General features: G+C 43.0%; 1 protein-coding gene across 5 annotated transcripts; it reads left to right on the plus strand.

Annotated features, from left to right (window-relative positions):
* The first annotated feature begins 2,665 nt into the window (after nt 1-2,665).
* LOC135917863 (zinc finger protein OZF-like) lies at nt 2,666-21,885 on the plus strand. Of its 5 annotated transcripts, none has more exons than XM_065451466.2 (10): nt 2,688-2,823; nt 4,960-5,062; nt 5,892-5,985; nt 7,596-7,631; nt 7,741-7,776; nt 7,878-7,913; nt 9,180-9,321; nt 14,435-14,549; nt 20,733-20,858; nt 21,038-21,885. In XM_065451466.2, exons 3-10 carry the CDS (start codon nt 5,947-5,949, stop codon nt 21,597-21,599), a joined length of 1,092 nt encoding a protein of 363 aa, XP_065307538.2. In that variant the 5' UTR covers nt 2,688-2,823; nt 4,960-5,062; nt 5,892-5,946; the 3' UTR covers nt 21,600-21,885. The 5 variants fall into 5 exon arrangements, with proteins under 5 accessions (XP_065307541.2, XP_065307538.2, XP_070383865.1 ...); XM_070527764.1 differs by lacking the exon at nt 2,688-2,823 and adding an exon at nt 5,624-5,741; XM_065451467.2 differs by lacking the exon at nt 2,688-2,823 and adding an exon at nt 5,714-5,741.
* Nucleotides 21,886-24,484: the final 2,599 nt, after the last annotated feature.

Here is a 24,484-nt window from a genome sequence, read left to right on the forward strand (position 1 = left end):
TTTCAGTGATTTATTTGGCACTCGCGGTGGACACTGTTCCCAAGAATGTCTTGCTATGTACACAATGTCAACTAACAACACCTGCTATGAGCTACATCATCGCCTATAATAATGAATGTTGTGGCCTCTCAAGTACATGTAGGGACATAACCATTCTCAGTGTCCTCGTGGCCACTAGTACCTTTTACAGATTACCAAGCATGAACATCGCACAATAGCCTAGTGCGTCTAGCTCTCAAGCACACTGCTGCAGAAACTTTAAGTGAAGTAGCAAGCACATGAGCATAGAAGTGCTTGTGTGGCTATCTTCAGTGCATTTTGTTGTAGCTTGCATGGGAAGGCACGAGGCAAGCTGTGTCCCACGTATTTAAGTCGGAACAATGGGAGGTGATCGTGAGCCGAGATTTTCTCCCGCGCCTGGCTCTAGCGCGGGGAGCACGAGGAGTTGCAACTTTGTTGTCATCACACTGGCAGTGATGGCTTGCCATATATGTGACACACAATGTGTTGTGACATTACAGGTGTTACCGACTTGTATGAAAAATATTTAACATGTGATGTGTTGCAACATCTTAGGGGTTACGTTTATATGATAAAACCGTTGAATATCATGTACTCTTCTATCAACTGGTGTGTGTGCTTTTCAGATATCCATTAGCCAGATATGTATATGTATGCCTGCCAGGCCTACCAAATTATTGTCTCCTGGTTAGCAAAACCCAATGGCTACAACACTGATAAGCAGGGTGGCCAAAGTTTAAATGAAATCTCCCGCTAACGCCGTGGTCATCCCAAAGCTGGCTCCCACTCCGGCATTGTATATCTCAATATAAAGAAGTCGGTAAAATAGGCACTTCGTTATATCGAGATATCATTGTATTGAAATTCGATCTTTTATGCAAATAAGTTATAATTGCCAGTGGATGTTTCTTACATGGTATGGGGCATAGAAATTTCCACTTTATCGGACGATCAGAAAAAATGAATTTCAATGATAAAGTCGGTGTTGCCCGAGAGGCAAAACATTGGTAATGATGGAAAGGTATTACACAACTACACGAAGCAAGTTATTTGGCTGTATAAATTGCAGGAAACATTAACATATTACTTAAATTAGCAAGCATGATGTCGTATGCACAGGCAAACATGAACAAATCTCACTCAATGATTGCGAACACTTGCTATAATAATGCTGGTGTGATAAAGAGTGCAAACAGAGGGGAGCGAATGCTTCTACTTCTCACCATTGAATGCATCTCTGAAAGTTTAGATTACGCAGCCTCCAGGCACCAGGTGCACATGAAGACAGCGCACATGGGCAGTCCATGCAGATGTCAACAATAGTTGAGTCTGTCAAATTTTTTTAGTTACTTTGGATCCTACGTCCCGGTTAGTATGTTTTTTCTTGCAGTTATTTCCGCAACGTAAGAACTAGGTCCTACTGTATTACTTTATTCTATGACTGCACCCATCCCAACCAAGAACCCTGTAACTGCTGGTTTGCCCCTGCTGTGGGTGAGTGCATTTACTTAAGCATAAAGCAGGCAGGCAAAAATAGGTGATGGTCTTTGTTGTGAGAGAATGCTTTTGTCACAATAAATGAATCGCAGAAGTGTCAAAGAAATTTTGTGAAGCCTGCTTCTGCTACTCCATTCTTTTTTTCTTCTGATGTATCCTAGTGGAAAATCTTGACTGTGTGGAAGCTGTAACAACTCGGTTCGGTTGGTAAATGCTTCAATACCATTTAATGCTCACATTGCGCTTGCCAAAAACGCAGCCCACATACAGTCATCGGCAGCTTGGTTTATGTCTTGTACCATGTAACGACATTCTGTGTGCTTCAGTTGCATCAAAATATTGCAGGGCATTTTTCCCTCCTTGTGAATGTAGAGGATTGGTGCGAGCGAGGGAATCGGGGCTCTAAGCACGCCACACTTCTTGCCAACTGAGGCGAACCAACGAATCGTGGCAGCCGCAGCAGATGACGCAGTTGTTCTTAATCTTAAGCTGAGGGCCCGCGTATTGAGGCACCCTGCACCAGTGTTCTGATTGCGAGTGGTTGTGCACTGAGTGAGATCTATTCATGTTTGCCTCTACACACATGACACCATGCTTGCTAATTTAATTAGTAAACTAATGCTTACTGCAATTTATATGGCTGATAAAACTACAAACCTTACTCATGGCAAATCGGTTCTCTGTAATCCTGCATGGTAGAAGCGCAAATCTCGAACCAAGATGAATTTTTCTTTCGACTGCAAGGCTTCTCTCATAAAAACCCATATGGGTTTCCTTCGCAGCTTCATGCTACATTTTGGTGGATGACAATTTTTACTTTCATAAACCTTACTAGTGTAACTGTGTAAATACTTTGTAATGCTATCAATTCTTTGCCTTTCAGGCTAAACTGCGTCCTTATTTTGTTTATTTATTTTTCTTACTTTTTATATCCCGAGCTTCATTTTTACCCTCGCTTAAGTACTACAGTCAGGAACAGTTAAAATTTGTTGCGATAGTGGTTCATTTTTGTTCATGTGGTAGCACTACTTGGAGATTGAGGGCCTTATTCGGCCGCCGATGCAGCCGCCGCCTCACAGAATTTATGCAAAACTAGGGAACCGCCGCTACAATGGGAAAGCGAGCGACGTAGCGGGCATTGGCCGGTCCATTGGCCGGTCATGGTTGCAGTGTGTAGCGCAGTCGCTGATAGCCAAGTCGAGCCATGTTAGCAACCGTATGGTTGTTTATGCGGCCAATGTTTACGCGGTAGTCAATTTATATCGTGCGTTGCGCTTATGAACGGTCAAGAAAAGGGTACAGGATGTAAGCATTCTGGCTTTCCGTTTTATGTCAATTCTGCAGGTTTGCTCATGTCTAGACATCGCAGATTTATCTGGCGGATATTCACTGTAGCGCGGTTAGACGCTGATTTAGCTAGCGAGTAGGTGAGCATGGTTAGCTGTGTCCTCTTTGCCAAATGCAATGAAGAAAGAGCACATCTTTAATGGGTTATTAGCCTCTAACTCAGAGGCTGAGGAGTGTAAATGCTTACAGCGTTTCCAGCGTGCAACACCCCCCACGACGGAGTAGAATGACAGGCTACCTACCTACAGACTCCGCAAGTGAAAGATCTTCAGCTTTCTGGAAATTTTGATTGGCAAAAATGTAGCATGCTTGTCAAGCCATGTCATATTTTTAGTTTCATTTATAGTCTTCTGAAATTCGAAGAATTTTCTTGGAGAGGCATATTCAGATGTCCTAAAGCTTATTCGATCATTGAGGTAGCTCAGTGAAACTAGAATTGCAACTACGCGGTGTTTCAGTTGTCATTCGACTATTCTCGAATGACGCACGGGCTGATGCAAAAGCGTATAGATACGTCCTAATAACTTCAAAGGTATGTGAATCTGTGTTCGAGAACTAGGATCACTTACAGTGCGCGTCACCCTTCACTCTAAGAACAGTTTACACCCTTTGGCTTGCCCCTTCTGCCACACAAAAATAATCGTCATCTGCCTTGATGCGTTTCCTTTCTTTATCGCTGCGAGCCCGGAACTTTCCAGTAACGAACGGCACGCGCGTTATCAGCATAGAACAGTTTACACCCTTTGGAGTGCCTCTTCTGATAACGCGCGTGCCGTTCGTCACTGGAAAGTTCCGGGCTTGCAGCGATAAAGAAAGGAAACGCATCAAGGCAGATGACGATTATTTTTGTGTGGCAGAAGGGGCAAGCCAAAGGGTGTAAACTGTTCTTACACTCTTAAAACGGTTGCACCCTTTGGGGTGTATATTTGTCCCGCAGCAATAATCGTCATCTGCCTTGCTTGCGTTTCCTTTCCTGAAAACTCGGCGCTCGCTACTTTCCTGTCGATAATGCTGCGTCACACTGATAAGGCGCATGCCGTTCGCGGCTGGAAAGTACCGGGCTCGCAGCGTTAAAGAAAGGAAACGCGGGCAGCACGGATGACGATTATTGTTGTGGGACAAGATACGCCCCAAAGGGTGTACATTTTTCTAAGAGTGTAGAGTGTTGTGTAGAACGCGAAAACAGTGGCCGCTAGGGCGCTCCGGATGCAGCCAGCGACGTGTAGCTGCTGGGCTCGAGAACTATCTCGAGGCCACCGTTCCCGCGCTCTACACAAAGGTGGCGCGCATACGACATGTCTGTGATAAACTAAAAGAAAGAAAGGATTCACGGCATTTGAAGCTTGCTAAAATTCAAAACTATCGATAAAATACGTCTTTTCTTGTAGTCGGCGTAAAATGTGGATGCAACTGGGAAATGTTTTGGCCACCTTTTAGAGGAAGCCCATAATTATTTATTTCGTCTTTAATCTTGCCCTCTACATGATCGCATCATTCACTGGTTTCTCAAGCATTGAAAATTCTATGTTGTGGATTAGAGTGCACTGGCACATATGTTTGAAAATGCTATGTGGAGACCAGTGTATTGCAAGCCTTGTTAAGGAGTGATATACAACTAGCTTTATGCATGCAGTTCTCTCAGGAGTGCAAATGTAAATATACGCCATTGCTTTGTGATCTTGGTGCAGTTGGAAAGGTGGCTCATGGAAAGTTTTTGTCAAATAGTTGTCCCAGCAGTTGGTTTTTGCATATTGATAGGCTGTCCTCAATGAGGAAAGAAAACAATGTGATGTGTTCTGTTGCTATGTTGGTAGCTTCTTTTTGAAGTTGGCATGATTTCTGTTCATATGCATTCTGACCTGCACCACTTTTGGGCACCTGATATGTAGCAGAGCAAGAGTACACTGTGAAGTTAATAATAAAATTTGCTATCTGTACGCTTGTTTGCACTTCATTTGTCCAGAGCAGTACCATGTGCTTGGCGTGTTATTTCATGCTCATGAAGGCCAGCAATTTGTGCTCACAGTGTTTGCCTCTAACTTGAGCGGTTTAGGTTTGCATCGACATGTTTACGTCTTGCTTTCTCTTGTGCAGGGCTATCAGCCAATGTGACGGTGCTGTATGATATGCAGCGTTGAATTTGCCCTAAGGTCGCTGTGCTCCATACAGAATCATGCACCCCACTAGAGGCTTAGAGGTTTGTCACTCCACCTAGTTTCGTGATTATTTTTCTTGACGTTTTTATTTTGGGTGTGTTATATTCCTAGCTATAGCATATATCATGCGAGTGGATTGGTGTAGTCAAAACAGGAATCATTTGTTCACCAGCAACACGTTACAACCACTGGACCATAAATACACCTTGCCAGATGTCACAAAACATTTTTTTATTGTTACGTTGTTGCACCACATGACAAAATGTTTTAAACTTTCATGAGTTGATGCACTAACAGGGAAATATTACCCATGATGTTGAATGTGAATGCTACGTTTATGTATGGTTTCATTTATTTATTTATTTATATTCATTTATGCCTGACATATTGTGGTAAATGGAAATAAAGTACTTAGTTCTCAGTGTATGAAGTAGCGGAAGGCAGTGCAAAATGACACGTGAAACAACAGACACCATTCACCTAATGCCATCTGTCATGAAAACCCTTCACCTGAATAGCTTCAGGGTGGGGGTGAAGCATGTTGCTAGCTACTCGCTTCAAGTGAAGCAAAAATCTTTAGGATTCGAGGAATTAATCTACAGGAAAGAAAGATCGGTGGTTGCATGTGAGCTGGTGGAGTGACCAAATGGGCAGCAAATTCTGCACTTGCTTGTTTTTTCTGAGGCCTGCAGCAGCACTAGGAATGGCCAAAGAATCAATGTAAGTATTGGATAACTGTTCATTAGGAAGGGTTTATGAAGTTTCCAGCCCTTCGCTTTTCTTCTTTCGACAAAAAAAAAGAAAGCTTTTCATTCATTGTGTGAATATAGTGCTTGTTCCTAAAGTGTAATCTTCTGCCTCTTTGTCTAGGCTGGTCAGAACATACAAAAGAAAATTGAAGAGAGCTGACTGGTGAGAGGAAGACATGAAAGACGCACTGGAAAGAATGCTTGTGGACCACATTATATGCATAGAAAAGTCTCTCTCTGGGCTCACATACAAAGATGTCCGGAAGCTTGTCTTTGCGTTTTGCGAGGCAACAAAATAGCACATCCATTCAACAGGATAAGTAGAATGGCAGGGAAAGACTGGCTATACTCGTTCGTGAAATGTCACAAGAAAGACATTAGTCTCCAGAAGGCTGAAGAGCTTTCCCTTTCCAGGGCTCAGTCGCTAAGCAGGTTACAGGTGAATCAGTTCTTTAATCACCTGGAGGCAGTAATTTATGGACAGTGCCTCGCTCCATGTTGCATTTTTAACATGGATGAAATGTGTCCCAAATGTGCATAAGCCCACAGTACCCATTTTATTTGCTTTAAGTGTAAATAATGGCTCCCAATTCCTCTTTATGCATGCGTCTCATTTGCCCCACGTGCTCTCATTTTGCCCTGTAGTTGGCAGTAAAATCACGCATCAAATTTTAAACATACATATTTTCCTTGTGTTTGGCAGCACCTAGCATTGTTATTATTTGTGATTTCAAGACCAAAAAGCAAAGAGTACTCGTGTATTATTAGTTTGTTGAGTGTTTGGAAAAAATAAGAAATAACCTTGATATGCAAATTTATGTCTTAGTTTGGCCCACCTTTCTGTAAAGGCTAGAAGAGAAAGAAATTAAGGGACAAGTTCTTGGCAATATTTGCAATGAATACTTGCAATGCTGCCGCTGACTACAAAGAAGTGACAAGTCATTAACCTCTGCAAATGTCAAGAGCACCGAGGTGAAGTTAAATGCATTCAACTAGCAGGAGAGGCATTTGCAGGTGGCTCAACTTTTTAAGAGATACCAGGCACTTATGATAGAGGGGGCCTTTCAGAAATGGGTAAATGACGGCATTTCCAATCGCTTGGCTCAGACATGAGTGTAACCTTTCTCTAAACAGACACTGAGAAAATCCAGACCGCGAGGTTGTCAAACTGCAAGCTATGCGGCCTTTGCAGCAATGAGCTGCAATTCCACAAAATGTTTTGTATCTTGTAACAATGTGTGAACAATTTGAATACCAGTTACTGCAATGCTTTAGTGTGTGCAGTGGAAATCCATACCATTACAAATTCAGTATTACTGGGATGCCATTTGCTATTAGCAAAAAACATGTTTGAACATGTTTTGCAGCTAGTTGAAAACCATTTGCCCATATGCTTCACAAGTCTCTTTTCCCGCTTTGCGGCACTGACTTCCAGCACTTAAAATGTCTTGAGTGTAGCCTCACAGAAAGACTTCATGGTGAACAGAAGTTGGTGGATAGCAGAGTCAGATGTGTTCACTGAGCACATATTAAATGATGCAATTATAGAAATTTATCCAAAAACATAGTATAAGGCAAAATCAGTGTTTGTGCCCCAAATTCTGGCGTTCTAAATAGGGCTTCTATAAATTCTTACTCAAACACAACAAAGTATTATGTTGCTCAATGTATTTCTTCACGTGTTATTGCGTTTTTTTATGTCCTGAATGGGCATAGCAATGGTTAAGACAAATTTGTTTATAGTAGCATGTTGAATATGGTGTTCATGTGCTTGTGTGTCTGAGAAACAACCATTCAATTTCTGTGTTAATTATCTCCCTTACAGGTTGACTTTTGTGGGCAGACGGAAGAAGTTGTAAAGGTGATTTTTTTGTTGCTTCTGAAACATTGTGGTCACCATTTATTACTCCAGCTTTACTTCCTGTAACTGAGGCCGCCTGGTTTTCACACACAAAGAAATTTGCTTCTAGGTTGACAGTTGTGCACAGACTGAAACTGCCATAAAGGTAAGATCAATTATTGAAAGTTCCCAATTAATCTTGCATCCTTGTATTCATATAGAAGTCTTGGTATGTACAGTAATGAAGTTTGTCTTGTTGATTTGCAGAGGACTTGTGAAGTACAGACTGAATTTTCTGGGAAGGTGAAACTTCAGCTTTGTTTTAATCTTTTGTATTGCTTTGAGTCTTGTGACCGAAACTCTTATTTGTATCGAGGCACATTTAAGTAATATTCATTTAGGCATTTTAAGAGTTACATTATTTTCCTTAATGAAACAACAAAGAGGAATACTAAACAGCTTAGTGGTCAAACAATTTTGTGCAATACCAGAACCAGAACAGGCACTCTTGCTTCAGAGGACGCTTGTTAAATCGGAAGATAGGGCAAACGAAAGACATTTCGTTGCTCCTGTGCCAACTTGTGATTTCACATATATTGAGAATGTATACTCAAGTCTGGTTAATTGTTTATTGGTAAAGAAGTACTATGCTGCATTCTAAAGAAACCAAAGACTCAAACTAGCAAGTTTCAAGAACTTTTCCTGCACCAGAACGCTCCAAATGCAAGAAAGTACATTGAAATCAATAATGTAACGCTGCCATTCTGCCTATTAAAATTTTGTCATGAAATTGGAAAAGCAAGAAGCTTGGCTTTAATTTTTCTCTGCTCATAATCTTAATGAAAATGACCATATTTAAAGAAGATGTTATCAGTCTAAATTTAATGTTCCCGTTTGGTGCCCCTACCTTATAGCCAACAATGTAGGATAACATTTGTTCTGTACTGTTTAAGTGATAACATAAGTGACTTTTGTGTTGCAACAAGTCCCCACTGCAATGATCTTGTGTGCTTTGTGTGTGGTTGTGTAGTGGGCTTCCTGCTTGACGTTCACACCACCTTTCACTTGCTTGACCCTTTCCCTCCTAAGATTCGGATGTATGTTGTCTACTGATGAACCAAGGCAGCGTCATGGCCCCTTTTCTCCAGACTCTGCAACCTCTAAGAGGAACTTTCCTTGCATTCTGTCTTTTTTTGGGTGCAGTACTAAGTGCAGGCATAATATGCTCGCGACTGACCAAAAATTTTTTATGATCTTAGTAGTGGCATATTTGTTGTGACCGTGCAACATCAAAATTTTACTTGTGGCATTCTAACCTCTATGGCTCCAGTGAATTAATTGCTGCATGACAAATTGCACTTGTTTGTCAGAACCAGTTATTGATTATGAATCACCTGGTTTCATCAATTAAATACGGTTGAATGAAGCTACATTGACTCTCTTATGCCAGCTTGTTATGCACTTTATGGATATTCTTCACTTGCAGTACACCTTAGGCTTTATTTAGTGATGCTGTTATTTCCTGCTTTATTTAGTGATGCTGTTATTTCCTTTTTTGCATGGTAATAGACATCAGAGGCGTTTGTAAATGCCCAAGGAGAGAACTCACTAGCGGAGTCCACCCTACTACAAGGGACGTTGAATACTCTTGTCAAAAATGGCAGAATGCGGGTCTGCGACTCTGCTGGTGATACATGGGATGATGAAAGTGGTGAGCGTTTGCTTTTTTGTGGGTGAGGGAGTAGAGATGGTGTTCAGAAAAAAAAAAAAAGCTGGTAGACTGGTCTGTGCATGCTGTTTGTGAGTGTGTCTGGTAATGCCTCAAGGCAGTAATCCACGAATGGCAGTTTTCTTTCTTCAACTATCAAGTCAGTACATAACAACACAGCATGGTCAATGTTATGTGCTTCACAACCACTGCATATGTAGTGGGCTAATTTTATTTCTTGCCTAGCTTGACAGATGCTTAAAGGCTCAGCCATGCCATGTATCCCTTCAGCATTGCAATTTTCAAAAGCATGCGAGTCCTCTGCCAAACTAAGTCCTGTCTCCCTCTGTTTCCATGTATTTTCCTTTGTTTCTTGTTTCCTTCACTCTCTGAGTTGCTCCAGTTCAAGATAACGTAGTGTAGCCTCTGTATATATGTGTAGAAGTGTGCAATTGAAAAAAAAAATTGTGCTCTGATCCAATTTATATGGTTCCTCTCTAGCCCTCTAAGTGCCGTGCCCAGACACTTAGAGGGTTCCTATGCCATGTGGATTCCTATGCACTCCCTCGGCCGTGCCTGAGTAAAGCCGTGACTTTCTGCACACTCTCTGCCTTTCCCAAAATAATTTGCAAGCATGAAACATCTGTAGAATGGTTGTGCCATCTACATTGAAGGTGGTTAAACTAAAATTGTATGGCAGGTTTCGTTTTTATATGGCGGAAGGCTCAACAAAGCTTATCTGTTAATGCTGTTTACATCTCTGTTTTTCAGCATGACTTAGTAGTGCAAGAAGCCTGCATGTTTAAAACAATACAGGAGTCCGAGGACTTCTATCGAGCTCTGATTCACTGGACCTTGATAATGATTACAATGTGTCGAGTGGTAATGACAGTATTGAAGATGCCAGGTTGCTCATGGAAACGCGTGCAAAAAGAGGCTGTAGAGGCTCTGAGCAAACTTGGACAGCAGGTGACTTCAAACCGGCACTACATGAATTCCAGACAATGGCATCTGGCGGATCAAACTGTAACATCTCTGCAGAATTGTGCGAGCTGGAAATTTTGAAAAATATTTTCTTGAAGAGATTGTCAACATGATTGTAAAAAGGACAAATCTCTTCCGTCAGCAGGTGCATGCTGCCTGTGCACCTTCTCTGTCCAACTGCATTCATGATTGGACAGAAGTCACACTAGGTGAAATTTACGTTTGCCTGGCTGTTAACTATGCTATGTTACTATGAAAAACACTTTATATGATAACTGGTCATCACTGGATCCATTCATCAGCATGCCACCTTTCTCAAAGCTAATGAGCCGCAACCACTACTTCTTACTTTTGCGGTTTGTTTGCTTTGCGAACAGTGACGAACTGGCAGAGGGTGGCAGATTAAACAAGTTGTGGTTGATCACCTCTGCTCTTCAAAAGAAGTTTCAAGATCAAGGGTGGGTAATATTCAAAGTTTTGAATTGGAATGGGATATTATACACTAACTATTCGTATTTGTATTCGAAAATGAACTATTCGGTATATTTGAATACTGGAGACCATCAAATCTATTGTAACAACTTACTGATAAAGTCTTGCTAGTGCTCTTTCCCTGTCTGCTAACCAAAGTATTGCGAATTATGACAGGTGAAACGACGACAAAAATTTTGAAAGCAATGCAGATGCATAATAGGTAATGAAAGCTTTGTTCTCGGTTTTGTAGTGGAAGCCTAAATGACAATAATTATTTTTGCTTGTAGTTTGTAATGTAGTGTTTTTGGAAGTCTAGCCATGCAGTAATTTTATTTTTTATGCTACAACCAGGGATTTTTTGTGTAGTTGTCCTGTTTACTTGTGTTCACAACACACAAGTCTTTCAGCAACCTTTCATTTTACACTACTTGTGTTCTTTCTTCAGCAACCATTTATTTACCATTTCTGGAAGGCTAGTTATTTAGCAGCCATTCATTCTAGGAAACCTTGTTTGCAACCAGGTTCTGAATATCTTGAGAGGGTATTCGTACGGTTTTGTGGTAATGATTAGAGGTCTTGGTGTATGAAACATTATAGAAAGCTACCTACGTAACTGTACATTCCGGGTAAAAATATGTAATGCACTGTTGCGTGCATTCGTACAGGAAACTGGGGTACCTCAGGGAGGTGTGCTCAGTTTCATGCTCTTTGTTGTGGGGGTGAGGTTACCTCAAGCCGCGTCTGTGCGGCTTTTCTCCCTCATCCACCTCCATTTACCACTCCTCTGTACATGTGTGTGTGTAAATGGAAATCAATAAATCAAATCAAATCAAATCGAAGATGAACACATTTCAGGCATTCTTACTACCAGCTATTTTCTATTCTGTCTACGCAGACAACATGCAAATAGGTTTCAATTCATGCAACCTTACGGTGTATGGGAGACAAGTATAACAGTTCTTGAACTAAGTATCTTAAGTGGGTTGATGAAAACGAGTTCAAAGTGAATCCCCACAAAAGTTCATGTGTTCTTTTCACCAGGAAGAAAGGGCTTGTTCAGGTCCCACTATCGAAATGTATGGGAAACAAATACCTGTGAACAAAGAGCGCAAGTCTTTAGGCATCATACTTGACTTTAAACTTACTTTCATTCCACACATAAGATATTTCAAAATGATATGCCTAAAAACAATGGACTTACTGAAAATTTTATTTCACACATCCTTCACAAGAGCTTAATTCTATTACGATTGGACAATGGCACCGTGGTATATCACTGTGCTACCCCGGGTGCGCTAAAGATGTTAGATCCTGTCCACCATCTCGGTATCCGCCTGGCCACTGGCACATTGAGAACAAGCCCTATCGAAAGTTTATATGTAGAATGAAATGAGTGGTCACTCCATCTGCAGAGAACATATATCACCTTCAGCTACTTTCTCAAAGTGCACTCTAATCAGGAACATCCGTGTTCCGTGTTCTAGAATGTCCTAACTTTTGTTTAAATTTTCAGTTTAAGAAATAAGATATTCAGGAACATAATGATGATAAATTACATTTGAACTTAAAGTCTGCTCGTGCTACTTGGACAGAAATTGAATTTGTTGCACATTGAAAAATACGTTTGGAACAAAACGGGTGGAAATGCATGGTACCGAATGCCGTGTAAATGATTGCCTTCACGGTGGTGGCTTAGTGGCCTTGCGGTGCTAAGCACAAGGTCGCAGGATCAAATCCCGGCCAAAGCTGCTGCATTTCGATCTGGGAGAAATGCAATAACGGTTGTGTACCGTGCATTGGATGCACATTAAAGAACCTTATGAGGTCAAAATCAATCCTCAGTACCCCACTGCAATGTGCCTCATAATGATACCGGGGTGTTGGCACATAGAATCCCAGAATTTATTAATTTGAATTAATGCTAGGCCCAGAACTTTGTGAAGCCCTCTTGTTCAAACCAGTTCTGCAGAATTTCACTTTCATGTCCTGCTACTTATTTAAGCACCAATGTGCTAGGGATTCCTTACTGTCCAAGTCATGCGTGCTTGATGCTTGGTTCTTCCTAATGTCAGATCTTGTCACTGACAACAGCATGGAGATTGTATGGGGTTACTTCGCACTGTTGGCTTCAAAACAAGCAAATTAATGAGAACATCATGGAATGTGAACATTTCAGGTAATTTTTGTGGTGCACTGGGCTTTCATAACCCCTCTGAGGGCCGATTTTTTTCGCCATATCCGATCGCCCAGGGTCGATTTCTTTTTATTGCAGATTCCAATTCTCCTGAGGGACCTATTTAAAAAAGAAATATTGTCTTAATTTTTCCAGGTTGACCGTAAAGCGAGAAAAAAATTTTTGTGTTGGTATATATGAACTGTTTATTCATGAATAACAACAATAAAAAAACGGAACTTATAAGAATTAAAAATTTGATGCAATGTTATACACAGTTCAAGGCTTAAAAAATGTGCACACGAGAATATTTTGCAAGTCTAAAATGTTCCTGCTCTTACACTAATATTTACGTCCATAGCATAATTGAACTGTGTAGGTGAGTGCACTCAAGAAAACTGTGTGGTTGTGTGCTCGTCAAACAAGCGAAACGTGTGACAAACTTCCGCTAATCATCAACTTATCGCTAGCCAGAGGCGATTAGTTTTTATGAGTCTCAAAAAAAGAAAAGGAAAGGAAATGCATGCACGGCGGCATCCTTCCTATGTACACCCCTGTGAGCCCTAAACGAGTGAGAAACAGGCAGTCACCCTTTGAGGGATTTGTAACGAGATAGCCACCACTTTTGCGAGTGCAAGAAGCCGAAACTGCCTGCAGAACAAAACAGAAACCGCCACCCGCCCACGAGCATGCCAATACGCAAGCATTGTAAATAGATGCGTTGGAGCAAACTAGCTCTAAAACAAACCATGCAACGAAAACCGAAAGGGAGGCGTGAGAAAAAATATCCCTGTATGCCCACACAGTGGCAGCACATGCCAGGAAAGAAATAGGAAATTGGCATGCTTTTTAAACGTACAGACGATGTCATAAATATACAGCATCGACCATTTTGGACTTGTTCGCGGTGCCGTATATTTACATCATTGACCCTGAAAGGGTTAACTATTCACCATTTCCTTTCACTTGGTTGTGGGAATGCTGCTGTTCCATATTTTGCATAGCAACCAGTAGGGCTGTTGTAGCCACAGTTCTAGTTTTTGTGAACTGTAGTTTAAAAAAATCTTGTGGTCACAGTCAGTAAGCTTGTTGTACTAATATAGATGTTTTGTTTGGCTAACTTTTGCTTACCCAGCTTTATGTTAAATGTAAGGTCAGACAAAGCATTGCATGATGCTTCCTACATGCAGTTGATAAGGATGGAAGATCGATCTAGTAAAGGCAGTGTCAGGACTGTTGAAGGTGGTGTGAGAAGTAGGAACACAAGGGAATAGTACATGGGACGCATATGCAATGTGCGTGGTCATATGCTTTGTTTTTGTTATTGCTTGTCTTTTTTTTGTTAACTGTGACCATATGCAATGTACTAAAGGTAACAAAGAGTGCACCAGGACAATGAAAGGCTAAAACTTCATTTCTGCTTAAAATTGTTTTTCACAGATTTTCCCAAACAATGTCTTATTCTTCTCTCTCTTTTGTCTCAAGAGGACGAAACCACTGCCACTGTTTTGCACACGGTCTACCCCTGCAAAGAATGTGGTGATCTCTTCTTGAAGGAAGATGTGTTGAATGCACACTTGTGGCAGGACCACAAGCAGAGGTGAGGAAAGTTGTGTTGCGCATACTCCATAATTTGGAAGTTAGCAGCGTCCTGCTTCACTCTGCCATGTTGCATTGCGTTTCAGCTACTTATCAGCAAGGACATATCACTGAAAGGGACTTGTTTGGAATTGCACTTGTTTATGCCATTTAGCCTCTTGGTGTAGCACAGCAGAGTTGCAGGTGCTCCAAAAGTGTTTTGCTGAATTGCTGCTGCAGCACTAATTTTTATTGCTACAGGAAGGCTTGTGCCTGTTCCACAGCTGCAAGTCTTGAATGCAGGCTTAAATGAGTAAGGCCCACAAATGCCACCTGTCTCATGCATGCGAAGAAGGAGCAGTAGTAGGGTCCCGGCACAGACTGTTCAGGTTCAGCTGAACATCGTTACAGGATTCTAAACAACTTGTCATTAGGAGTGTGTGAATACCGAATAGTAGATTTCGAATCGAATTAAGAAAGAAAAAAAAAAGCGGGATATGAAATGGAACATGAAATAATTTTTCACAAACTTTAATGCTTGCAAATTTTGGGCAAGAACATACGGTACCGCACATGCTCGGAAGTCTCCTGGCATTGCATAACAAGAATGTAGCAAGCTATCAGTAACTTGGGTACATCGAAATTAAGATATACAGTACGGTCTACTTTTATTAAAAGAAACACCACATTAGTATGCCAGCACTGATTACAGCTTAGTTGTAGTATATGGAGGTTTAGAAAATATAATTTTAATTAATGGAATTTCTGTTAGATAGGATCAAGTGCTTTGTTCTTCTGAAGCTAATAAATTAATTACATTCTCTTGTACCGAACACCAATGAGGTTATATGATAGTAGATTATTTGATAGTGGATAGTGGAACACTGTCATGCTGTCTCTCATATAGACGAAAGTACAGTCAGTGCATGCTTCGAATCCTCATCCTTTGGCACAGCAGAAGTCGATTAGCTGTGGTGATTTAATGATAGCAGGTTCTTTGCGAAAGTCGTTGTCCGGCACGTCCCTCACTTAATCGCTGTCCTTGTTGGCACAGACATTGAGGGTGGAGTTGGTGCCGCTTGAAACTGCTTGAAAAAGTCACACGGAACTGTGTAACTATCTAAACACATAAATGAACAAACGCTGGACAAATGGAACTTGTACAACAAACAGCAAATGCATCTGGTGCAGCCTTCACAATTTAACGGCTTGGTTTGTGCTGCAGTTTGGCATGGTCAGCGGCTGCTGTATCGAATAGGCTTCGCTAGTTTCAGTTTTGACGAGGCGCTGGTGAAATGGCCGACGGCCATGCCGGCAACGTATGAGAACGAAGATATCGTTACATGAAAGCACCTTAGCGAAACTATTTGCAGGGTGTATCTACAAGGGTAGCAAGCAGTAGCCGACATGGAAGCCAGCCAACATCATGGAAGGCGCATCATTGCTGCAGATCAGCAGTAGCTGCTTGTGGGTATATCCCACTAAAGCCAAGGGTCAAAATCATTGTGTTCTAGTAGCACGTAGCATGACTCCCTGTGGCACAAGCACCAGCCCGGCGCCGCTAAGGACCCACAGCAGGGGAAGGGTGGAGTCTCGAAACGTGGACGGCATTGCTGGGCAACGAAATGGAAGGTGCAGTGGGACTTGCAGACACAATCTCTTACATGACGTCAGTCACTTGTCAGAGGATGTGGTAAAGGCCTGTGTAGTGAGGAAGGAGCTTTTTAAAAAGGCCTACACGTTGGGACAGGGTTAAAAGTAGCACAAGGGCACCCGGAGCAAAACGTTTCTTGCAGTGTCGCTGGTCATTAATGTGCTTCTGATTGTCTTGCAAAGCAGCAAGTATACTATGGACTATTTGCCAGTCCTGGGCAGTGGCGTCACGTGCATGTTCACCAGTCGAAGTTGCAGGGGAAGGAAGAATTGTGCCCAGCGGTAAAGTTGGTTCACGTCCGAACAAAAGGTAAAAGGGAGAGTATCCAGCCGTGCAGTGGTGGGAGGAATTAGTGTATGTGAATGTCACATATGGCAGTGCAAAGTCCCAATCATGGTGGTCAGCCAACATGTACTTTGAAAGCATGCCTGTTAAGGTGCTATTCAAGCGCTCAGTGAGCCCGTTCGTCTGAGGACGGTATGATGTGGTGATCTTGTGCTGCATGGAGCAGGATATTGTCATTGACTTTTGACAGGAAGGTACAACCTTGATCAGTATTGTTGTGAGGCACCGTTTACTAAAATTACGTCATGGAGGAGAAAGTCTATCACATCTATAGCACAGCTGGTTGCAGCGCATATGTCATTGCATGGCGCATTGCATAATTGGTAGCAATGGCAACCCATTTGTTTCCTGAAGCAGACGTAGGAAAGGGACCGAGAATGTCGAAACCTACATGGAAGAAGGGCTCAGGTGGGATGCCAGTGGGCTGAAGATACCCAGCAAGAAGCATAGGGGGTTTCTTTCGGCGTTGACAGAGCTCGCAGGCGCTAAAATAATTCCGCACTGAGTACCCTAGGCCAGGTAAATAGAAGCGATGGCTCACATGGTCGTGTGTGTAACACCAAGGTGGCTAGCGGCTGGGGCGTCATGAAGCTCATGAAGAACTGTGGTTGCTTTGCTCAGATGCAGACACTCGATAGGGGCATCGGTGAACAGGGCTGGCATCGCCTGTGTGTATGTGATGTGCGACAATGGACGTCTTGCCCAAAGGCCGATTACCAAAATTGAAAATGTCTCGATGCGACTCGAGAATACGTCTGGACATGTCAGTATGATCAGGGGGAAGGCCATTGGTGATCACGCTGCAAATTTTGTGGCTGCCACAAGTTACCGATGTCGGAGTACGCTTCAGAGGACTTGTAGCATCTGATTCAAAATTTCAAAAACTTCTAGCTGAAAGTTTTGCAAGGGGCAAAGGCAGTTTACGTAAATTTCCTCTGGAAGTACTTGCTTGATGAAGCCGAAATTCACAATTGGAAGGCAGGTTCTGTTTGCCGTAATTCTCAGGACCGTGTAGGGTGCAGCAACACTGCAGTAAGAGGCGTCACATAGTATTCACCATCTGGAACAGGTGGCCAACCTGACAGTTTGACATATGTTTTGAGATCGTAGCAAACAAAATCGCTGCCATGTAAGTGAGATGGAGGAGGTTGGTCATGGTCACTGGATTCACATAGGCGAGGCATTTCAAGGTGGAGGTTTATGGAGGAGCAATCAATCAGAGCAGACTGGGCAGAAAAAAGAATCATGTCCAGTTATGAGGTCACGAGGGCGCTGCGCAAGGACTAAAAATAACAACCACCTGGTGATCAGCAACGGTAATCCAGGCTGTGCACACCCCAACAGCAACCGTCACACTGTCAACTACACGTAAAACATGGGTTGTGGGAGGTGTAAGGATCTTCTTCATGCGACAACGAAAACTGGCACACATGCCAGAGACGTGCCCCCCACTATCAACCAAAGCTCTGACAGGGACGCTGTCGATGTGGACTTCAAGAGTGTTCTGGTGGGCACATAAGGGCAACTGAAGATTTTAGGTCAAGTTCGACAAGTGCAGCTTCAACTTCAGAAGCTGTGCAGTCTAGTTTTCCAGCGAAAAGCGATGGCTAAAAGACGGCAAAGGATAGTGGTGGCGAGCCTGTGAATGAGACAAACAACAGTGGCTGGGCGTAGCTGGTACTTTCCTCGGGGACTTTGAGTACAGAGGATTCGGTACAGAGTGCATAGTGGCTTGCACTATGGAAGGAAACTGTAGTAGCGTAAATGGGCTATGGGACTGTGAGTGCTGCTGGCTGGGGCAGTAGTGAGCAGTGTGTCTCAGCTCGGCTGCAGTAGAAAGAGATAGGTTTATCATCAGCTGTTCTGCATTCCAGTGGGTTTCTGGAACGATGAAGGGCGTATGGTCTGTGTTGAGGCCTGTCCGCGGAGACTAGAGCAGTGTCAGGAGTGTTCATGGTGCAGACAGTAGAGCAGAGGCCAAGGTTTTAAAATTCCTGGCGTACAACGGCTTGGATCAAGGGAACAGCCGGCATCAAGATGTCGGATACCATGTGTTTATAAGAAGCCAGATAGGTGGCGTCGAGTTCTCGGCAGGCAATGCACATGACATTGTCTGATGTGGATGGTTGACAAGGAATTGCCTTGTAGGACGACGCTGCAGCAGTATTTGGCAGATTCTCGAACTGAGGCGAGATGTGCCAGCATTTCGCTTGCTCTAGATGACGGCATTCTTTAATCACACTATCAACGGTGGTCACGCTGGTGAAGGCAGATTGAACGCATTGTCCACAATACCCTTCAAAATATGGGCGATCTTGCCAGCCTCAAACATCATCTGGTTAGCTTGTAGACGCAGGGCCAGCACATCCTGTATGTATGACAGGTGAGGTTCAGTTGATGTCTGGGTGTGTACTGCCAGTTGTTTCTTGGTGGCAAGCTGTCTACCAAACGTGTTACCAAAAATGGCACAAAGCTGCTGTCCCAGCTGGTAAAGTTGTCATTATGGGTCCAAAACCAGACGTGAGGGCTGTCGCCGAGGAAAAATATGATGCTTGCCTGCATTATTTATTTATTTTATTTATTTATGGTACCCTCAAGGCCTGAGGACATTACAGAGGGGAGTGGTAAAACGGGAAGCATAACAATGAAATAAAAATTGTTGTATGCTAGCCATTCCGTTTGCTGATTTGCTCGTAGATGCTGAGTCACTCATTCATTTCAATGCTATTTGCCTCCAAAAAGGTCCCGGGATAAGGCCGTAGGTGTAGGTGGCGGCGCCGTGTCATCAGCCACAGGCATGGCGGTAGATTTGAGGTGGCATCTGCTGCGAAGCTCCGTTGCCAGAAGTGCCCCGCACCTCCCCCAAATAAATGTAATGTAAAAGCACCATAGCAAAATTATTTACAGGGTGTATTTACAAGGGTAGCAAGCACTGGCCAACATGAAAGCCAGCAAACATCAAGGAAGGCATGCGTCAGCATCAGATCAGCAGTGGCCTCTTATGGGTACGTCTCACTAAATCCAAAGGTCAACATCCTTGTTTTCTAGTAGCACATAGCTACAGTATAGTCATTTCTGCTTAATTCTGCGGCCATATCGGCACGTGATTATGCAGGCAGAGTCTGAGTATCAAACAATTTATTGTAAGGTTTCTGAAATTTGGAAAATTTATGCCTAGACACAACCATCAAGACAGTGGCACATCGAAGTACGCGATGATGGTGGTCTGAAGTGCGCAGCTAGCGTGTCTAACACTATTTACTTTTTTCTTTTCAACTTATGGTGTAGACGGTACATCTGATACTTGTAATTATATGCCCAGGTTTCAACATATAATGCACAAATGACAACATATCAAAGGGCATTCTAATACACAGGAGCTCTTTGTTTGGACCGGGTTGCAGTGACGTTATACCCGGGAAAACATATGAATGAGCAACATGTCACCGGGGTTCTACTGTATTTGTCGACGGGACACTCATAATCTTGTTATTGCAAAATTCCTATCCCACCTTCCCGTACCTTGTGCTGTCATGCTTTCCCCAAGCGCGGAGTGAGAGCCCATGCTGCTTTCTGTAGGGAGCGCTTGCTGCTGTGCATGTGTGCACTCAGGACGTCTCACACTCTAAGGCTGTGCATTGAATCCTATGTTTTTCAGTTGTCATCCTGTGCTTGCAGTGTTTTTTTCGACATGTGAACCTGCATGCTCATGTGTGCTGTACACATTTGTCGAGTGAGCTTTTGTCACTCCCACACCATATTAAAGCTATGAGGGCACTATCAGTGGAAACATTCTGTTGATGTCTTCCGTGAAAACCCTGGTAGTGAGTTATTGTTTTATATGCAATGAGAAGTCGAAACTTGCATACAGAAACCTGCATACTGTGTACTTTGAACAGCATGTGTGCGTTCAACTCAACTCGAACTGCTCCAGCTCTTATTACATACGTGCCAGCTATGATGAATTAAAAGGTGAATGAAGCTGAAATAAATGCTTCCCAAGATCATCACATATGGTGACAAGTATGCCTGTTTTTTAAAGTAGGTGCATATTTATTTTTAGTTACTCCTGCAGGTGCCACACTCCAGAAATTCAGATGTGAAGTTAAGAAAGAAAAGAGCTACTATTATAGAATATATGATAGTTGTATCAAACACTGTTTATATGTTAACTCTCACTCTTGCCATCTGTTCTGCACTTTACAGGGGCCGTCTCGGCTTGCATAAATGGACACCCAGAGGCGTGCAGCCATTTGAGTGCCAGTTCTGTCAAAAGACGTTCAGCCAGCGGGAGTATCTCGACCGGCACCTAAAAGACCACTTTGATGAAAGGTTGTATGGGTGTAGATGCACATATATTTTTTAGTTAGTCCTGTAGGCTCCACACTAAAGAGATACAGTTCTAAATTAAAAAAAGAAAGGTTGGTGCTTATATGAGAATATGCTATGATATTTGCATCGAACTTTATATGTCAACTGATATCCTACCCTTCTATGCTGCAAATTTTCAGAAACCTTCTCAGTTTGCAAGAAAGGACTCTCAGAGGTGAGGAGCCATTTCAGTGCCAATTTTGTAAAAAGGGCTTCAGCCAGCGGGAAGATCGAGACCGGCACCTGAGAGACCACTTGGATGAGAGAGAGCAGTCGGATGGGACGTTGTACGAGTGTGAAGAGTGTGGGCAACATTTCACCCAGCAATCTCAGTTGGCTTGCCACCAGAGGTTGCATGTGGGCGATGACACATGCGCCAGTGTATGCCCCAACTGCGGCCAGGCCTTCACGCAGAAGCACGTGCTCATCGAACACATGCTGTCCCAGCACACAGACGGAAGGCCTCATGCCTGCCAGGTGTGTGGGAAGACATTCACACGAATCAGGAGCGTAAGGAGGCATGAAGAAGTGGTGCACAAAGGCCATTACCAGCACCATTGTCCAGTATGTGATAAAGGGTTTTCTAAAAAAAGTGAACTAACACGCCACTTAGAGTCACGTCACGGCCACGTTGGGATACAGAGTCAGGATGCAGTGAGCATTTCGCAGTGCTTGACCACACAAGCAGAGGAGCATAGTTAAAGCAAAAAAAAAATTGACTCTTTAATGGCATAGTGGCTTTGGTGTTGTTTTGAGAGTATGTGGTTGTTTGTCGAGTGCATGTTTGTGCATTTTTTATTGGGCTGCAGAGGCCTGCATTCTGTTGCAAAATGAATGCAAAACCTTCGTACTTGAATTTAGGCATGTGGTACAGAATTCCCAGGTGATTAGAATCAATCTGGTTTACTGCTGTGTCATCACTCATAAACCGTATGTAGTATTGGATGTTAAACTGTAAATGATACTGTCAATAAAGAAATAAAATAGACTTCAGTGATTTCTTTGGCACTCGCAGCAGACATTGTTCTCAAGAATGTCTTGCTATGCACATAGTGTCAGCCAGTGTTACGTCTCAACATGGCCAAGTGCATTAATTAGACATTTATCATGAGGCCAATCCACCCATTCAACAGTGCCTATCCAGAAGTCAATGCAGTGTTGACGCTGACTGTTGATGGGTCAACAAAAGACTCTTCTACCTGAACCTGACAACCTGGACAAATTGCTGAAGAGGGCCAATGTCGAATGCTACTGTGCAAATAGCTTTGACCTCAGATTCTCACAGTGCTATATATGCAGGGGTAAAGGTACAACATTGGATGTGGAGTTCATTGGAATGGTGTTATATCATGGGTGGGATATTGAGATCGATTCGACGATTGTTCTTGGCCGTGATGCTGTCATCACATTCCCTTATTTAGACACCTAGGGAAGACAACGGTATTAGAACTAGAGACCTTTGGTGCAGTGAGGTTGGGTTTATGTGTCTTGACATGGACTCGTATGTTTAGTATTGTTGCTGCTCAAGGTGGCATTTGGGCCAGAAATCCACCAAGCCCATCGACGAGTATGTCCGTTAGTAGGAATGAAGGAAAAAGGGTTTAGTTACATTGTGCACACCGGCTCCAGGTATGGAAGCCCACTCCAGGTAGGAGCGTATTAAACATCCGAGTTCACATGCGGACACATGAGCTCTCCCTCTGCATTTAATACCATCGTCTTCCCTAGGCGCCTAGACTAGGGAATATGATGACTTTATCCCGGCCAATCACAATTGCATTGTTCCGCTGCACTCCACCTCCAATGGTGCTAAATATGCCCTGCATATATAGCAAATTTAACAAGCGCGCCGAACTCTGGGAATCCGAGGTTAGTGCTGTTCTTCGGCAGCCGTCGACTTGGGCCCCTTTTATCCATTAGTTAAGCTTGTCAGGTAGAGGTATAGGGGCCTTTTGTGGACCTGTCACCAGTCGGTGTCAATGCTGCATTGACTTCCGGATAGGCGCTGATGGATGGGTGGGGTTGCCTCGTGGCAAACATCTAATTAATGCCCTTGGCTGTGTTAAGATGTAACGCTCCTGCATAGAGTGGGCCTCCGTATCTAGAATTAGTGTAAATGTAAAATAAACACTTTTTCCTCCATTCCTGCTACCGGACATACTTGTCAATGGTCTTTGTGGATTACTGACTCAAACACCACCTTGAACAGCAACGCCAGCAACATCTGCTATGAGCTACATCATCTCCTGTAATAATGAATGTTGTGGTCTCTCAAGCGCATGCAAGGACACCATCGTTCTCAGAGTCTGTAGCCGCCAACACCTTTCATGGATTACCAAGCTTTAACATTGCCCAATAACCTAGTGCATCCAGCTCTCAAGCACACTGCTGTAGAAACTTTAGTTGGAAGTACATGAGCGCAGAAGTGCTTGTGTGGCTACCTTCAGTGCATTTTGTTGTAGTTTGCGTAGGAAGACATGAGGCAAGCTGTGTCCCACATATTTAAGTCTGAACAAAGGGAAGCGGCCACCAGCTGAGATTTTCTCTCGCACCTGGCTCTAGTGCAGGGAGCATGAGGAGTTGCAACTTCAGTGTCGTCACACTGGCATGATGGCTTGCCATATATGTGGCATACAATGTGTTGTAACATTTCAGGTGTTACTCGTTTGTATAAAAAATATATAACGTGATGTGTTACAATATCTTAGGAGTTGCGTTTATATAATAAAACCATTGAATATTAACAAGTATGCGTGCTTTTCAGATATCCATGAGCCAAATATATATATGTATGCCTGTCAGGTCTCCCATATTATTGCCTCCTGGTTAGCGAAACCCAATGGTTATGACACTGATAAGCAGGGTGGCAAAAGTTTAAACGAAATCTCCCCCTAACGCCGTGGTCGTACCATAGCTGGCTCCCAGTCTGGCATTGTGTATCTCGATATAACGAAGTCGGTAAAGTCGGCACTTCGTTTTATCTAGATATCTTTATATTGAACGTTGACCTTTTATGCAAATAAGTTATTGCCTGCAGATACTTCATACACGGAAGAGGCGTAAAAAATTTCCGATTTATCGGGCAGTCGGAAAAAACGAATTTCAATCTCAAAGTTGCAGTGTTGCGCGAGAGGCAAATCATTGGTAGCAATGGCAAAGTATTGCACAACTATACGAAGTAAGGTTCCTAGTTATTCGGCAGTATGAATTGCAGGGAACATTCATTTATTACTTAAATTAGCAAGCATGATGTCACGCGCACAGGTAAATGTGAACAGATCTCACTTGATCGCAAACACACCGCAATAACGCTGGCATGATAAGGAGCGGGAACAGAGGGGAGCAAACGCTTCTACTGCGTCTCCGTAGAATGCATCTCTGAAAGTTCAGATTACGCGAACTCCAGGCACTGGGCGTGTACAAAGACTGTGCAGAGCCAAGGCAGCTCGCGCTTGATCAAGCTAATGCGTGTGATATTCAAATCACACGCAACCAACTCAGTTAACTTGGAGTTCAAAATACATGTTCTATGTAAAACAAGAAATACTTGGTTATAAAACTAATTAGGTTATATTGAAGGTCTTTAT

The sequence above is a fragment of the Dermacentor albipictus genome, chromosome 10, assembly GCF_038994185.2.
Source record: "Dermacentor albipictus isolate Rhodes 1998 colony chromosome 10, USDA_Dalb.pri_finalv2, whole genome shotgun sequence".
Classification (NCBI taxonomy): Eukaryota; Metazoa; Arthropoda; class Arachnida; order Ixodida; family Ixodidae; genus Dermacentor; species Dermacentor albipictus.